This window comes from Pempheris klunzingeri, chromosome 6 (assembly GCF_042242105.1).
Source record: "Pempheris klunzingeri isolate RE-2024b chromosome 6, fPemKlu1.hap1, whole genome shotgun sequence".
Lineage (NCBI taxonomy): Eukaryota > Metazoa > Chordata > Actinopteri > Acropomatiformes > Pempheridae > Pempheris > Pempheris klunzingeri.
Genome location: NC_092017.1, coordinates 12,898,209 through 12,916,476, shown reverse-complemented (window position 1 = coordinate 12,916,476; position 18,268 = coordinate 12,898,209). Strand labels below are relative to the sequence as shown.

At 42.2% G+C, this 18,268-nt stretch overlaps 1 protein-coding gene across 1 annotated transcript; it reads right to left on the bottom strand.

Moving 5' to 3' along the window:
• Nucleotides 1-2,620: 2,620 nt before the first annotated feature.
• Nucleotides 2,621-18,237, bottom strand: plpp2b (phospholipid phosphatase 2b). Its single transcript, XM_070832643.1, has 6 exons — nucleotides 17,743-18,237; nucleotides 7,139-7,290; nucleotides 6,596-6,858; nucleotides 6,313-6,370; nucleotides 4,876-5,052; nucleotides 2,621-3,838 (listed from the first exon to the last, which is right to left on the bottom strand). The coding sequence occupies exons 1-6, from the start codon at nucleotides 17,816-17,818 to the stop codon at nucleotides 3,680-3,682; spliced, it is 885 nt and encodes a 294-aa protein (XP_070688744.1). The 5' UTR covers nucleotides 17,819-18,237; the 3' UTR covers nucleotides 2,621-3,679.
• Nucleotides 18,238-18,268: the final 31 nt, after the last annotated feature.

The following is an 18,268-nucleotide window of genomic DNA, read 5'->3' as shown; positions in this document are numbered from 1 at the left end:
GTTTTCAAAATGAAATATGCGAATTTGGCTCCACAAATGCAATGTTATCTCATAATATTATATAATAATATATATCATAACATTTCAACATGTCAAAATAGCACTGGGTGTTAGTGAGAAAATATATTTTTGGGGGCAAACTGACCTGTTATCAGGTTTCTGAGAGCAGATATCATCCTGGTGGATTCACTATGCATGACCTTCCGATAACACACACTAAATCAAACCAGTGGTGCCATCCACGGCTTGTTGCAAAACCATTTTTAAGTGCCTTGACCTTCTGACACGTGGGCTGAAGAATTTCTATTCTGCATCATTCCAATGAAAAATTGCTTGCAGTCGAGTTTACAGTGAACTCATCAAGAACAACAAATCTTGATGCTGCAAAAATGTAGTTTATCAAATTTCATGCCAATGATTTCACAATCTGTGGCTTAACATTCCCTCCCGCAGGACACGTGTTTACCATCATCATCTATCAGGTACTGTAGACGTGAAAAAACATTACGCTTCAAATCTTAGTTTCAACAATTTAGAAAGCCTGGTGCAATCACGGACATTACATTTATTAATTTAAAAAAAAAAAAACAGTATCACAGAATGTGGATTATATCTTTATTTAAAATTCTCTGGTTTAGAGTCTATAGATATAATCTATGTACAAAAAGAGAAACAACAAGAACCATACCTACAAGTTACCGTATAAACAGGAGATTGGCCAACCAGTGCCTACTTTAAGGCACTAATTCAATAAAGCATAATAACATATGGAGCCACACTACCAGCTGTGAACCTTGAAGCTGGAGGGGAATCAAACGCAATGACGTTCCTACATCCTCATCCTCATTTGGACCATTAGTCTGGCTGCGGTAATACACAGATGATTTAGATGTAGCAAGCGGGATAGGGGGCTTGCACAGCACTTCACCACAACCGATTCCAGCTGTTTCTTGTTGTAAATATGTGTTTTAAAAGTGTAGGAGTCCCCAGGGATCAAGGTCCACCATGGGATACCCCACCCCCCACCCCCTAAAGTAACCCGCCTTCCTCCAGTGCCAGCTCAGCTTCGGGGCTTCACAATCACTACCAGGTGAGATTCCCTCTGCCTTCCTGTCTCCCCCCTATCAGGTTTGTGGTCTGTCTGATGTGTTGTCACTCCTCCAGGGGCCTGCATGCTGTACAAGAACTGTACAGGAGACCTTATTCACAAATTAACCCCATCTATCAGCACAAGAAGGGGAAAAGGAACACAGACGAATCTTTGAAGTGGGAACAGGCAGTGTTACTAGCTTCAAAAACACAGTTGGGTACGTAACCCTTTATCATTACCAAGGCATCTGGCTTATGTTTGGACCTGGATCCGTTTGTGCAACTCCAACAGTCACCAGTCAAAGCACAGGCCAGAGCACACTGTGCAGGTGAAAGTAAAATGTATCTACATGTGAAATAATAACATACAAGCATATACATATACACACACACACACATCCTTCACGTGACATCTCTCATAGCGTTAGTATAAACAGTATTTGTGGCTCATAGTGGCAAGCAGGGATGATTGCACAAAAACCTTAACAGCGCCAGCATTTCCAACCTTTTAAGAGTAAATAAAGAACTTCTTGTATTTAAAATAAATTAAACACCACTTTCAAAATGGTTGTCGCATCCTTCTTTGATTATTATTAGTTTGATTTTTTTAAAAACGTAATAAAACAGGAAAAATAAGACAATATAGAGGCCAAATTTCTTAATATTTGGTAGGCAATATAATAGTGGTATGACACATGTAGTCCAACAGAATTTAAAAAGCTATCGGCACCAATGGTTTCTACCTCTGCAGTCCATTTCACACAGGGGAAACATGAATCATTCACAAAGTCCACAATTAAATTTATACATTTTAGAAAAGCATCACCACTGTTGAGAATGAATCTAATCCAGCCAGGACATAAAGTCCGCCCTTGAAGTTTAAGGCTCAGAATATGTCCTGTCCTTGATTCATCCTCAGACTAGTTGGCTCTCTTATCTGGACACACTTAGGCAGTGATACAGCTTGACAACTAGATTGGTCGGTCATAATAATAATTGCTGGGAGTTGATCTCGACTGATACTAGTGAGTTTAAATAGTTGACTCACCAGGCACGGCAAGCCTGTATAGTCGCTTTTAAAACCATTATCTTGTCAGCGTTGATACCCAGACCTGTTTGTGTGGCAATCGTTAGAGCTGGAAGAAATTTATTGTCAGCTAATTTCAGATTGTAGGACTACCTCTCAATGTTACTTCTAGTTTGGCATGTTGGTTAAGTTGATACACATCTTTCAAAGCAGCTTTAGGCTGGCCTGCAGCTGATATTTTCAGTTTGTTAGCCTGCTGGCCAACAGAATGACTTGATACAGCTCATCTACTGTGAACTGGTTTTCATTAAAATAATTTGTTATAATTTGCAACGCTCCTCTAGTGTGTAGCCAGTTTAAGGTGCACAAAAGTGAAACTAATCAATCAACAGACTGTGCCTTTCACCAACGTCTATAAACATTTTTGTCTTCCTTCCTCTCATTCTTACTTGTCTTTCATCACTGCCAATAAATTTGGTTCTCTACATACAGAAATTGAAAAGTTACAAAACATGACACGTTTTCTAACAAAACATGTTAAAGCTCCATTAAGCGATATATTTGATATTGACATTAAATCAAAGAAATCCCGAAAAATATTTGCAGGTACTGCCAATCCCATTGAGCATCAACAACCAGATCTTTCCGCCCCAGATCTCTGCAGTTTTCAGGCACTTTCAGGATGGTTTCAATCACCAGCACATATAATTAAAACCCCACTATTCTCACTGACCTGTTATATCAAACCGTGGGCCGTTGCTTCCTGCAAAGACAGACTGAGAAACAGATTGGACACACACTGCTAAACAGAGAGCCTAATTAACAAGTGACAAGTAAAGAAAGTGGAGCATGTATCAAAAAGAGCATATTTTTCTCAGGAGGTGGTGGCATAAAGGCGAGTGAATATCAGACATGAATTTGTCTGTTGGCAGGAAAGGACTCTCATCGGGATGCCCATGTTCCTCTGTTTCTGCTTATTTGCTAACACATTAGCCACAAGCACTTAGTGTATCATAGCTTCGTGTGGGTTTGGAGTCTTTCGCTTAATGCAGCATTAAGCACATAGACTTCAACATCAACAATGATGTCTTAGAAACAATATGCTCCTCTCTCTCTTACAGGAGAAAAGGAGGTCATCATGGTGTCTTTGAGAGGGGGCTCAGGCACCTGGCGATGGGATGCAGCCCCCTCAGTCAGTCCAGTGGTTGGGAAGTGGGTGGGGTGTGAGTGGTTGACACAGAGGGAGGGAGCTGGGGGCTTGAAGGCTGCAAGCTACAGACCAGATCCCCAGTTTTACTCCTTTCAAACAGACATACAAAGCGTTGGTTGCAGAATTCATATAGACAGTCTAAAATTTAACATCTCACACTCGTGAGACTTCTCACATAGCATCAGGAGTCTGCAGCGGGCAGCCTACAGAGCCAGGACCGCAGGTGACCCAGGTTATTCCCTGAACTAAACACTGTTGACTGCATAATCAAGGTTGCAGGTCCAGAGTTGGACCTTATCACACAGGTTTGGGGTCTGCAGGCTGCTGCCTTTGTTCCCTAGTGTCAGTCCCTATCACACAGGGCCTGGATTGTGGTGATAGTTGTAATGGTTGCCGTGTTCGGAGTCTGCAATCTGCAGGCTGGGTTTCCTCTCCGGCTCCTCGCTATCAGCGGTGTCTGGCCTTGTGCAACGTGGAGGACGCTTCTTAAAGAAGTCTGACACAAAGTGCACCTGCACAAGAGGGGGAGAAAGAGGGGAAAAGAGAGGAGAGGAAGTTAGCTTTGGCCACTTAAGGAATATTTTTCCCACTGAGATTGAAGTACCAGCATGTAAGGGGTACAGAGGAGGTTAGGGCTGGGCTGGAAACTGTGATTACATATGTCTGGACAGGTTTGTGCACAGCTGTTAAGTGACACTCACACTTACACACATCTGAGAGGAACACACAGAGAGCAGGCACAACCCCTGTAGGTCATAAAACACTATGCCCAGGAGGGTCTCTAATTGCACACAGCACGGTGAAGGCCAGAGGCGCGGGCTCGCTTCCCAATTAATCAAACATGGACACACACTCACACGCTCACACACATTACCACTCCACAATTTCCAACAGGCGGTGCTGACAGTGGCTCACTCAAAACAGGGAAGTGGCCAAACAATAAAGAAGCCCAGTTGGATGAAGTGAGAAGAATGGACTTACTGCTTGAAAACATGCCAGTGTGAGTGTGTGGGTTTGTATCAAGTCACAGTTCTCTGCTGTCACGCTCCCCTCATGCTTCCTGTCTATACGGATTTTTACTGTGAGACCGAAATAATGCTGAAATATGACATTTTCATACTTTTTTTCCCCACTTTTAAGGGAGTATCACTAACAGAAAGATTTCCATTAAATATCATTCTCATGATCTGGACAGTCCCACCCTTGTTTGCTTTTCCTCAAGCCAGAAACCACAGGAACCAAAGTCAATGTCATCAGGTTGAAGGCTGGAGCTACTTCACAGAAAATGAAATGTGAAAAATATGTGAAGTGAGAGCCGTGTGAGCATGATTTCTGGTGTTTGTTTTTTTTTTTAGCTTTGAGCTGATGACATCATACTATTTTCAGTATAAAATCTAAAACGTTCTGTAAACTTCTAAAAACTGCGTACAAGCAGCTCAGCATCTTGAAACCAGATCACATCAGAAGTTGTGACCATCTTATCTCATGGAAATATGATGTAAAAATGTTTGCTTTGTTTTCCCCGAAAAAAGTTGTCTTGGAGACTCACATTGAGCACAGCAACAAGCGCCCCCTGCAGCAGCCCCACCAACACGTCACTCCAGTGGTGCTTGTAATCAGACACTCGGGTGTAGCCCACATACACCGCAAAGGCCACCAGGAAGAACTGGATGGTGGGCCGGAGAAGTCTGGCCCACTTAGCCACCAGTCTCGCCTGCACATAAAGCTGAAGGGAGGAGCAGAGGGCGATGCACCATGGGGGGGGGGGGGGGTTGAGGGGAGAGAAGACAGAAAATAGAGAGATCAGGGGGAGAGACAGTGTGTTTTAAGCAGTGACTCCTTTATGTTGATTCTGAAAAAAGATGTCATAAGCGGTTTTGTCCACCAAAAAGGCATAACAACATAAAAGGTTAGGATAATGCAATTGGGATCCGGACCAACATTGACATAATGTTATATAAATGTAATATAATATGCTGACTAAACAGTGAAATAATGCAGCTGTCGAATTCCTCTTTGCAAAAGTCATCTTTATATTTGCTTAGATAAATAGCCCTCTGTACTATCAGGGTTACTGGCAGATGATATTTCACGTCAAACACCAAAAACAAAAAAGTCAATATATTTGGAGCACGAGTTTGTGCCTCTTTAATGCAAAAACTGTGGCTGCTACGCCTCAAATTGGATTTCTCTAAAAAGGTGTTGAGAAGGAATCTAATTTATGTCCACTATGGACTGAAACCCCTTTTTTACTGGAAAACAGCAGATGCCAAAAAATTATGAACCTGGCAACAGTACACAACTTCTACAGGGCTTCTGCTGGGCTGCTGTTGAAGGTGCAAAAATTGGCATCACACTACAGTCCCCCTGCTACATAGTCACACTCTGGATATCACAGCTTGGCTCTGTTTGCTTGCAGTATTTTCCTGGCAGAACGGAGAGCCTGGACTGAGCCACAGATAGGAATGGACACTAGCTTAAGATACTCTGTCCTGTCCTTTAGATTATATTTGAAGTGAACAATGTTGCTTTGCTTGGCCCGTTCAAGCTTGCTGTCGAGCAGTGGTGCCTGGTTTTTAACACAAAGCGATGAGGCCAAGGGTAATGAACTGGATAGGCCTGGAAGACAGAACAGAGCACATGCTTTGCCTTCATCATTTCTGGGAAAAAGGCAACAGAGGCCTCCAGATCATTTCTCTGAGTATACACATTCTTTCTCTGAACTCTTGCCTTGTCCTTTTATGTCCACAGGCACAGGCCTCTGAGCCTTTTCTCCCTCTTAACAATTAGCCCTTGAGTTCGGATCCAAATGCAGAAGCCTGTTCTCAAATGAGCCCATCTGGGGACTGTTATGTCTGATTCACACTGAGAAACTTGCGTGGAGATAACGTGACGAGATTTTCATGTTTACTGTACATGGATATGCATATTGACACCGTGTTGAGAGACTTTTAGTGATGGATTGAGTCTCATGTGCTGTACTTACTGCTAGGAAGAGCATGCAGTACATTCCAAAAGAGGAGTGACCGGAGTAGAAGGACAATCTGGAGAAGCGAGAGAATCAAATTTAATGCATCACACAGGATATTTGAACTGTAGAATCTTGTTGCCATTGTTATTATGTCAAATGTGTTTTATTCCCCAATAAGACAAGCAACAGTATGTGATAATTAAAGTTAAAGTGTCATCTTTTCATTCTTCAATTTAAACATATTTTCCTCTCAAAGCACAATGATAAAAGTATAACTCTGGGATCTTCCTCTTCCTACCTGGACTCTGTGACGTCCTGAGGCCTGCCAGTGCAGTTGATCACCCGCATGTAACCCGAGCAGACCCTGGGGCCACATACGGCCATGAAGTTAGGTCTTGGGCGGCCAATGGTGAACTTGGCAAGGTCAGTCAGTGACTGGCTGACGGCTGCGCCAAACAAGAAGGTGCCCACTACCTTGTAGAGTGCAGCTACATACTGGTTGAAGTCAGAATTAGAGTAAATCCTCTTGCTGTAGACCAGATATGCTTCTCCAGAGGAGATCTGAGGAAGAAAAGGCAAATTGTGAAGAGTTATTGGAGGCGTTGTTCCAGTATTTTTCTATTTTCATATCATTAGAATGAAATTACGTTTCCTCCTTATACTTCAGCATGTTGCCAAATTCCTACAGGCCATTTAGTAATGGAGCAAACAGCACAGGATGCTGTTAAATGAGTAAAGTCCTATAAACTTTCCATGATTCTGGTTTTACAGGGGTGATGTGTTATAAAGCTCTCAGTGAGAAGAAGTGAGCGGGGGGATTGATGCTTTGGATAAAACTTACAATGATGACAGTGCAGGAGATGGTAACAGCTGCCAGCATGCCATGGGTGATAGTGTCTGGTTTTAGGGGGTACATGATGCTCTCGTCGTCACAGTAAATCCCTCTTTGATATGGCTTGAACACGATGGTCATGATGATGAAGGGCAGTGCCGCTGTAGCCAAAACAAACCAGAGGTAAGAAGTCTGATGAGACGGGACAGAATATTGACTATATTTGGAGACTGAATGATTGCATTGGTGTTTATTTTGTGATATACGACGGTCGCTAAGATTATAACTGGACATACAGACCAGGAACAAGGTTGATCCAAGTTAATGGACACCAATATTTGAGGAAAACATTTTTTGGAATAACACATTTGTCTTGTTTTCTGCAGGTTTTCAGACATTACATCATTTCCAAAGCTGGGAAGAGAAAATGTTTCTCTAAGGATAGCTAAATTGTTTTCTCTCTCCCTCCGGACCTCGAGGTCTAAAAATCTAAAAAAAAGGATGAAAATAACCCACAAGGAGAAAAAAAAAAAACACTCTGCAGTTGAATGCCAGGGAGGAAATGCACAGCAAGGAATTGCAAAAATAAACAGTGCTAAATAGTATTTATATATACGTAGGCATGTGGGCACATGTTAAAAGAATAAATAAATAAAATCACACATCACACACATACCAAAGAAACACAACAGTGGACAAACACAAGACTGTACACAAACTATAGCAGTACACAAAAAACGCAACTTCAACTCCTCTTTTGAATGATGTGGCCATGTGCAAAAATAAGACCAAATATAGCTGCTCAAGGCTCCTCGGTGCACAAATGATCCTTGAGATGTTCGGAAACATTCACCCTTTTCCTCCCTGACTCTCTCTTACGCATACACACACTCACTTTACTGCATTTTGTAGGTGTGTGTGTGTGTGTGTGTGATGGGTAAAACTCAAAGTTGTCTTGATAAACAAAGGCTAATCAATACATTTTGCAGATGCTCTATTGCTTTTACTTTAAGTCAAACTCCTCCTGAATTATCTGAGACTGAGGGAGTGTTTTCAGCTATTTGAGAAACTATGACTGTTATATAACTAACATACTGAGGATAGGAGAGGAGTGAACTGTGCTGCAAATAATTTGAGAGGTTCTTTTGGATCGTCTTTTTTCCAGCAGAGAAAACTTTTCGCTATTTTACTTTTCGGTATCCATTACAACGGGTCACAACCTTTAAATTTATGTTTTATACTCAAAGCATTTTCGGTACAATAAGACTTGAGTAGATACAGTATGTGAAAGAAAGACCTTGCTTGATAGATAGGAAAGGCTAATTTATAATTTTAAAACATTAACTCTGGTAGTTTGTGATAGATGTTTTATATTACATAGTCTAAAAAAATAACTGACAAAATAATCATGAGGAGAAGCCCTACTGAGAAATGTACTCTCCACCCTGATATCCACTACTACTATCCATAATAGGCAGACAGACTTTCTTGGAGCCACTGTGGAAATGCCATACAGCCACATACTAAATGAAAGAAAAACAGCTGTGAAAAAACACTGAACACACTTGAGAAGTGCTCTCACCAATAGTATTACATTCCTGCGTAAATGAGCAGTGCACCCCTCCCATTCTTTCAAAAAATGTCTGCAGCTGACATAATTCCAGGAGGACTTCCAGTGAGACTGACTGATGAGAGTCTGCATGCTGAAGACTGAGACTAAAGGAAAATATACAAGTGAACGGTGGATCAGGATTTGGCTCAGGTGAACACTCTGTAACACCGGGTTTAATTCCACCCCGAAACCTCTCATGGTGGATATGGAAGAGCAGCCTACTGTAAATGTATAAAAACACTGATGGAAAAAAAGCAAAATAAAAATGTTGTTCCTTGAATGTTAGAGCAGTTCAAAAAGATGAGAAGAAGGATGTATAAGATGTTAATGCTTTGAATGTTGACAATACTAATATGTGACAGTACAACCTTAGCGTACAGACAGAGATTCCTTATGACTAAAACTGTCGAAGTGCTCATTGTCTGTAAAAAAAACCACAAACTAGCTAATGGAGGTGAGAAATTCCCCTATAAATGCCGTAATTCACACTAAGCAACAACACACAACGGCACCTGTACAATGATGTGAGTCTCACTGTCGTCTCACATTGCAAATATCCAAGCTGACATGAGATGAGTGCGGACATTGTTTAGTAACATGCCAACTGCGCACATGTTCCTCACAGACACTATATAGACAAAGAGTTTTATTGGCTCAGTAAAGGAAGGCAGCTGCAGCATAAGAAGCTTTGTGTAGAGACAATAAACAATGGCGCTCTATAGGATAAAATCAGCATCGCACAGGGACTCTTTGTAACCCCACCTTGGAGGAGCTTGGCTAAGACTAGACAAACAGGGAAGGAAAAAACACAAATAGAGATACTAACAGTCTCCTATATGGTATCCATACGTGAAAAAGCTCCAACTTCAATATTTCAGAACAAGATGTTTAAATGTGAAATACACCTGTACTCCAAGAGAGTCCTTTTGCCTTTCTGTCTTAGAAACAGCTCGCCTGGTTTTGACCAGAATCCTCTACGACTTTTTACTTTATATGCTGCCTGTTTCCAAATCAACTCAAACTCTGACATAAAGTGAACGAGCGTCTGTCCCAAAACGTAGAAACGACACATAACATAAACAGTAACTTCAGGCGATTTCAGCAGACAGCACATGCCCAATACATCAATTCCACCTTCCCCTCTTTGTCTACCCCTCGTCTCTTTGTGAGCCGCAGCAGCTGGATGACACCTGTCCCTGCACAGCAACTTCCCACTGGCCACCAACCGCCAGACGCCTTCTGAGTCCCTGTTTACACATTTACCAGCCATGTCAGGACGCGGTAAACCATTTGAATAAAGCTGTATTCCACAAATTTTCCTCTTAGCGCCACTAAAATCCTGTTAGTCACAAAAGTCTCTTGTATTTTACTAACATCCTGTCTCAGGCACCTCAGGGGAGCGCCCTGATAAGGATTTACTGATGTGGCTTTGGGGTGGCAGCTTCTGCATCTGTATCCTGCATCCTGCTTCCAGCTGGCAAGAAACAGTACAGTATGTCAAGAAAAAAAAAAACTGCCTCTGGTTTACCTTTCCATCTCACCATCGCTGACAAATGGTTGGACTTAAATCAAACAGAGCCGTAGCGCATACAGCGTCGTTATTGTGACGACAATAATAATACCAACGCTCTGATATATTCCATAGAAGACTGAATACCTCTCTGCTGTTGCTTGGTTTAAATCTTGAGAAAACAGAGGAAGAGGATACTAGGAAATTTTGCATTCTCAGAGGTTTCTTTCAGTGGCTCTTGATGCGAAGTATCTTCAAAATATTATCTTAAACATTTCTAGACTGCTTACATATGCAGTCTGGATGAAGTATGAGTATGGCTTAAAGTAACAAAACATGTCAAATACCATACAACATTATTTGAAAACATAATTTTATCAGGGTGTTTGCATTATTGGACATGAAAACAAACACTGACCTTCTCTGGGGGGACTTGCTATCGTTACAGCTGCGGGAGACATGGGGGGACGTGGTGACATGAAATCTGTCTCCACTCAACATATTACATGTGCCAATACCAGCTTTTCTACACTGTGTGGAATGTTTGCACTGCACACAGCATTAAAAACAAACTATAGCTGAAAACAAAAGCAAAGGAAAGACTTGTTTGACCAGATACTGACACATAATAATAAGTATATAACAGCAGGTTTTAAAGGTTTGTGTAAGATTGGCTTGGACAAAGTCAGGACGAATGTTTATTTACTTAATACAGCATGGTAAATGTCACTTTAAAATGGCAGAAGTGCATAATTATTTCTATAATGAGTCAGTACTGAGTTTAGTAACTTCAAACTGTTTTATGAAGCTCTTAACACTTGCCAGAGTCGGGCCATTAATCACAGCAGAGCGGGAGAAAAATGAAGTGAAAAGCTTCAAAGAGAAGAGCCAGCAGCTAATGAAATATACTACCTTTGTCCACCTAACAAGCTCATGAAATGCTAAGTAGCTTCTGCATGTGCACCAACAACATTGCATTCTTGAGTATCATTTGTATTTACTTGTTTAGACATATGCTAAAAGTTTTTATGAGTTTTTTTTGCGCTTACTAATTCCTCTTAACCAAACTTGGATTTTGCCACTCAGTTCATGGACTGGGTGAAGTCAGGGCACCTGGCCTTAAACAACCCTCCCCTGGCTTGTAAAAAGAAATGAATACATTTTTCATTTCATAAATGAAGCGCTAATTCAGCTGAAACCTGACTTAAACTTGTCATAAATTACAAGTTTGGATGATTATAAAAGCACTCAAATAAAATGATGTAAAGACTCTGGACTGCCTTCATGGGCAGAACAAACGGTACACCACACTGAGGTGGAGCACTTGTGTCTCATGAGCGGTGCCTCTGTGGATAATATCTGCAAGAAACAAACCAGCCTCTCTCCTGAAAAGCACACACACACACACACATATACAGCTCACAGGCAAAAATAGACCCATCTGCAGACAAAATAGGTCTCCAGGAGATACCACGAGACAACCCCACAACCCAAATTGACACTGCTCCAGAGCTGCCTCCACTTAAAAACCAAGCAGTGTCTCTGATTTGAGCTAAACTCAGACATCTATGGCAGAGTTTCTGCTGAGAAAACCAGAAAAAAAACACATGCATGGAGGGAAGGTAGAGGGTGGGGGTGGGGGTACTTATTCAGGATACAGGAGAACCTTCTTTCTGACACCTGCCTCTACGGATGGAGGGAGGGAAACGCTGCCAGTTTTGGAATGTGGCCAGGAAGCTAAACTCCAGCTGCCAGTCAGAAATCTCCTGCCTGAGCCCCTAATGGGAGCCAGTTTGAAGTCGCAGGATGCAGGGCTCGGGCTTTCCTGTCTCAGATTAAGGAAGGCCCATTTTAGAGGCTTTGGTTCCATTTTGGGAAGTTTAAGGCTTCTCATTTACCTGGCCGCAAATTAGCATTCATCCGCAGTGGCACCTCAGTGTCTCCCCCCTGCTGAAATGGGTATTAGTGCGACAGAGAGCTGAGTAATTGGCAATGACTGCGAGTCAAGAGGGTCAGAAAAGTATAAAGCCGTCAGATGAGCAACACGGAAGATTTTAGCATTAACTGATACAACAAAGAGGTCAGTGTGCTCTTTCTCTCATTCTTTCCACCGCTGCTGATTCACATCCTCCATTCTGCTTTTTTCTCTCTTATTCAATGCCATTCATTCTTCTCTCTCCATCTTCCTGTCTGTCATTCTTTTGATCGCAGCGTCCTCCCACACACTTCTCTCTCTGTTGTAAATATAGAGGCCTCAGTGGGATGGTGCTTTATTTAGCCGGCAGATGTGCAATTACGCGGGACCATTTAGACCACAATCGCACTCTGGGACAGAGATTCGAGGCTTGTCACGTCCTCTCTGCGTCTCTCTCTCTCTCTCTCTCTCTCTCTCTCTGTGTCTTGTTGTTTTGATCTGTCTTTGTCCTCTCTCACATTTCTAAAGAAAGGTCGACACCTTTACTCAAACTGCCACGATCATCTGGAAGTTGTTCCAAATGTCTGTGAGTACCTCACACTTACTTGTCCTGGTTTCTCTGACATAACCTGCTGCACCTGCAAAACCATGTGGATGGACAATTATTCTCCTCAAGAAAAAAAAAAACCCCATACAGTCTGGGTTTTCATTATGCATATTTTCAAGGCGTGTAAAGCCTGTGTGTGTGTGTGTGTGTGTGTTCGTGGTGTGAGAGGGGTGTTCTCATGCCCCTGGGCTACCCTGTTTGGTCTAAAACTTTCCCTCAGGGTCACAGCTGGAACATTTTCTCCTGTATCTAATTTATTCCACTCTAATTTCTCATCTTTCCAGGGAAAGTTCACTCAGTTTCTTCGTTCTGTATTTCTCTACCCTTTCCAGCACATCGTTTCTTTCTGTTGATAGCTCGAGTTTTCTCTCACATTAACATCATTCTGTGCTTCTTTAATTTCCATTCCTGTGTCACTCTTTAGCCATTTACACCATCTGATTATGCCTCCAACTCTTGTCCCTCCCACTGTGGCCGAGGACAGAGGCAGGCATTTTTTCTTTTAGCTGCAGTCAATGTTTCCACTTTTTTTTTCTACTTTCCTGCTCTCTTTTGTTTCTTTTCTCCAATTCCAGCATGCTTTGTTGAAATGACAGCAAGAAACCTATTGCACCAAAGCTCTGTAGTGAATCAACAGAGGTGATGATACAGACCTTGAAAAGATGGCTTGCGGTAACAAAACAGCTAAGCTCTCCCTCTTTCTGACTGTCTCACCCCAAGCTGGACTGACTAATGTGGAAGGTATGTGCTGAGCCTACAACCTCTGCCGGCGTTGGCCTCTGGAATTCTAATTCACATGAGGAACGCCCAACTTCACCAGTCACACCAAATCCTGCTGCTGCTGCCCATTCTTTATTTTTAATCCCGCTGTTTTGCTCGGTACATCATTTACGCATGCTTAGCTCCAAGCAGTGCAGAAGGAGACAGGGTGGCAGGGAAGGTCATACAAGTGGTGGGAGGGCAGCTAAATCTGGGCTGGCAATCAAAGAGTCTGCGTTTGGAGTGGATCAAAGAAGTAAGCCACACAGGTTTAGACCTAAACCATAAAGAGTTTAAGTGTAGAACTATCATGAATGGTATGAGCCTCTGTGGGCTTCCCTCTCTATGCATATTTTTTCTTTCTAACTTTACTGGAAAGGATAAACATGTTGGCTGTTTCTTCTGCAGCATTTCAATCATCTGCCTTTAAAAGACACTGGAAAGCTACATTTGTGCGATGGGAAGTGCTTTGTGGTACAAAAACAACTAGGAAAATTTCCCTTGAAAGCCAAAATAATGTAAGATGGCAGAAGCTTTTCTCTTCACTAATGTCTTAAAAACGAACTATTATAATCACATCAAAAGGTACACTTCCTGATTTCACATTTCTCTCAAATTCGACAATTTCATTCCCGGCCACAGTTTTTGAAGTTATCTGTGTACTGAAATGACTTTCGTGAAAAGCAGTTTTAATGTCTCCAAATTTGTGTTGAGTTTTTTTTTTTTTTTTTAAATAACCACCGCAACCGAACCTAATCTGTTTAAGGGTATGACTGATAAAATGCACAATTAAGATAATTAGAAGAGGGACAATAAGAAGAAGAAGAAAAACAAAAGCTAGGCTCATATTTCTCAGAGGGACGTGTCCGTTAGTTCAAAGGGCTTCTGTTTCCATGACAAGACTCTCCTGAGGAAAACAATTCCCATCAGATGTCCTCACTGCTTTTCTCTGAGAACTCGGGACAATCAGTCTTCCCAACACAACCGCATGAGAGGCCCAGCTCCCCGGAGACGCTGCAGCTCAGCTTCACCAACAAACTCTAACCCACATCCAGCGAGGTCAAAGAACAGGACATGGGGATATTTACGAGTAATAAGATGAAAATAGTGTGAAGAAATATGTAGAAACTCTGATAGGTTTGCAGCTCTGGGGCTTTTGGAGGTAATGCATCAGTCAATAAGTAGATGGAGGGAAAAAAATGAATTATAAACAATGTATGTGTGACTCTCTGCTAGCTGTGAGCTAAAAGTCACAAGAGTGTATACACAAAACCAATTGATAAGTTGTGTCCCTGCAAATAAAAATAATTCACAGGACAGCAAAGTTCAACTTCAGCAGCTCCAGCTGCATACAGTAGACATCTGAGTGTATGTATCGATGACATAACGGCCTTTTAACAGAACCGGTTTGTCACAACGCGTGTTACAGAACAACAAAGAACATACACACGGAAAAAGTGTGAATGACCATGTGTCGTACCACCTTGCCTCAAGGCCATTTAGTCACACACAACTAACTTAGAATATCGAGCACATTACTCATAACTCACAGCTCGATGCCATTCATATGGCCAAGAGCAGCACCCGAGTTATGCAGCAATGTGAGCTGCGCTGCTCCTCTGACTCCTAAACAACCCACACCTGCAGTGCTGCACCTACAAATACGAGCTGTGGGCAGGGAGAGGTTAAACCCCTGTCTTTCCTGACCATGCACTCAGCCAACACCCACCATCTATTTGTGCTGAGTGTAGACTTACACAGACAGAGGAGGAGAGAGGAAGGGAGGGATACACTGAAGAAAGAATGGAGAAGAAGGAGAGAGGCCAAGAGCTTACAATGAACAGCAAACTCAGGACGAGGCAGGTATCTGAAAAGCAAAAACAGCTCAAATGTCCCTCACGATGCTTCGGGTTTCTAATACAACAGACTTTGTATCTCAGTAATCACTAAGCCACTACTTGGCTCTGGGCAGCCATTTTGCATCAAATTCCTCACTTAAGAGGTTCAGCGTTTGTGCTTTACATTATATGAACAAAGAGGGAGGCACATCCGTTCATGACACCAGCAAACTATACAGTTTTTACTTTGACCTGGGCAGGGCAGGGTGTGAGCGACAGAGAGCATGCTGGAGAAATGGCCCTGTGATTTTATCTGCTTTTTTTATTTGGCCTTTGAATGAATAACAAAAGATGGTTAGAGAGAGATACATGTGCGCTGCAAAAAAGAACAAGAGATTAAATATTTAGAGACAGAGGTGAATGTAGCGAAGATAAAGAAATAGCTTCCATTGAAGAGCAGTGAGTAGAAAAGCTAAAGAGGAGAATAGCAGTTAAATCACAGATGATAACATTCAGTGCTGTCAGATTCAAATAATTTTTTTTGTTTAAAGTAAGAAACGTAAACAGTCCCAGAATGCAGACAAAACCCAACTGTGTTTCCATATAGGCTAATGGTCAGCATAATTACAAGCTCTGCCATATCATTATTACATGGCTGGGGCAACCTCACATAAGCTTGGGGTTGACTTGATGATTATTTGGGTGGGTGACGTGGGTGGCAAAAGGAAAGGGAGAGGCAAAAGGGTGGGATGCAGCTACCCAGATCTGACCAACCAACCCAACCCAGACGCTAATCCCAGACTTGTGACAGTGAAATGGCGGGGCTTATCAAGTTCAGCCGTCTGTGGAAGTTCCCACCGACGGGAAAATACCCCTAAGCTCTCCGAAAAGCCGGGGTGGTCGGGGTGAGGGTGAGGGAGGGGCTCACAGCAGAGCAGCCTAGCACATGCATGGGGCATCATCCCAACTTCACCACCAGCACAGACACAACAAGGGATGAACACGCCACCTATCATCAGACTATTACACAACACACGCCTGTCAGGAGCTCGTGGCATTAATACAGAAAACCAGTGTCCCACCACAGTGGTACATTCCACGTACACACATTATCTCTGAGGCTGCATCTGAAAACAGCTTTTTCTGAGTTATTATCAGAAGCATATCATCATCATCATCATCATCATCATCATGGAGGACCACAAGTACCATGCAAAGGTTTATAAAGCTCTCTGGTTTTGATATTCAATTTAATTAAGTGTTTTCTTATGAACCCCTTTTTAATTTGGCCTATTTATTGATGGACTAATATATTCATTACATGTATTCTTTTAATTGTCATTGCCTATTCAATTAATTCTTGATTAATTTGTACTTTTGTTTTAAATTAATTCCCATTTTATTGACCAATTAGATATGAGTTAATGAAATGCTTTCTAAGCATTTACATGGCACATGTGATCCTCCATATTGGTTTCATATTCAGTTCCAGACATTAAAGTCTAATGGCAAAAGACAAATGTTGACAGCTGTAACCACAATATGTATCATTGATGATTCATTTTCCAACATTTAATTATTTGTTCATAGTCCAGAGGGGGAAAGAGACAAACTAATACCGTAATGGAAATGGAAAAAAAAAAATAAAACAGAGACATAGTTCCTTGAAAAATGATTCCTAACTGAAGTTAAATGCAAAACAATAGACTGTGGACCAACGTGGAAGTAATTTCTAGAGAAATGCACTGTCTGTGGGAAGTGCGGACATTCTTGAGAGGATTCCTGGCAGACAAAATATTGAAGAAAATGAGGAATAAGCGGGGCACACACATGCATATCAAATTTCCATAAACAAACATTGAGCTTCCTGAGGCTCTGTAAAGTCCTGCAAAGTTTTGGTGTGTTGGTTGGAGCATGCAGCAGGCCTGCGAGGGGAGTGAGAATGATATTTCCTCTTGTGTTTCGCCACGGTGCAATTTAATGTCACGTTTCAGTCTGGACAATATTGCAGCTGGGATCTGCATAAACAAATAGCTGACAGGCTGTTATTTTAGTCTCGGTCTCAGTCATAAGTTACTTCATTTGCTTTTCAGAGATAGACTTGGTCATAATAGCCTCTCTCTTGTCCTGGGGATTTCCTGACTGATTAAAATCGTGTCGCGTTGTCATTTTAACGTGTGGATAAAGAAACATTATTAAATAACACATAATTAAAGGAATTCCTGAGTTGCTGTCATGGGTGTAAAACACACAAACACACCGAGCGACTGGCAAGAAAGTGCTGACAGCACCACGGAGATCACATCTTGTACTTGCTGACAACATTGAAGTGCAACTCCTGGATAAAGTGCAGATTAAGCTTGCCAACTTACCAACTAAAACGCACAGCACGTCCATCACCACGTACAGCTTCTTCTTCCTCAGCTCCTTCATCTTCTCTCCGTTCATTTACTATTAAATCAACAGCTTTGAGACACAATAACTACTTTTCTAATGGGGTAAACAAGTCCATCGGCGCTCGCTCGCTTTAGAAATAAAAGTACAGGCTATGCAAACAACCTGGTAACCTGCACTACGAGTTCTTCCGGGATCCTCTTCACTACCTGTGCTGACATTGACAGCATAGGTGTGCAACTTTCTTAAAAAGACAGCGTGTTAAAAACTGGTTTCTGAGCAGATACGCGGCAGCGCTGGAGCCTTGCGTCCGTCAATGCGCATTACTGCTTTGTGCACAAAACCAGAACTTGAGAGATCCTCCGGTTTCACAGCGCTGGAGGCGTCCGGAGAATCCAGTCTGAACTCTTTTTCTCGGCGCACACCACGCCACTGCACTGGTCCCTCCTCCTAACTTCCTCGTTTGGCTCCTCTCTGGCTATCTGTTCAGCGTCAGGCTCCAGG

What these genes read in the sequence shown, in the direction of transcription:
- plpp2b (XM_070832643.1), bottom strand. Translation starts at nt 17,818, where the DNA reads ATGAACGGAGAGAAGATGAAGGAGCTGAGGAAGAAGAAGCTGTACGTG. An exon ending in ACTGCATGCTCTTCCTAGCA is followed by an intron (nt 5,053 to 6,312) that starts GTAAGTACAGCA and finishes TCCTCCCTTCAG; the next exon opens with CTTTATGTGCAGGCGAGACT. An exon ending in CGCTTGTTGCTGTGCTCAAT is followed by an intron (nt 3,839 to 4,875) that starts GTGAGTCTCCAA and finishes CCTCTTGTGCAG; the next exon opens with GTGCACTTTGTGTCAGACTT.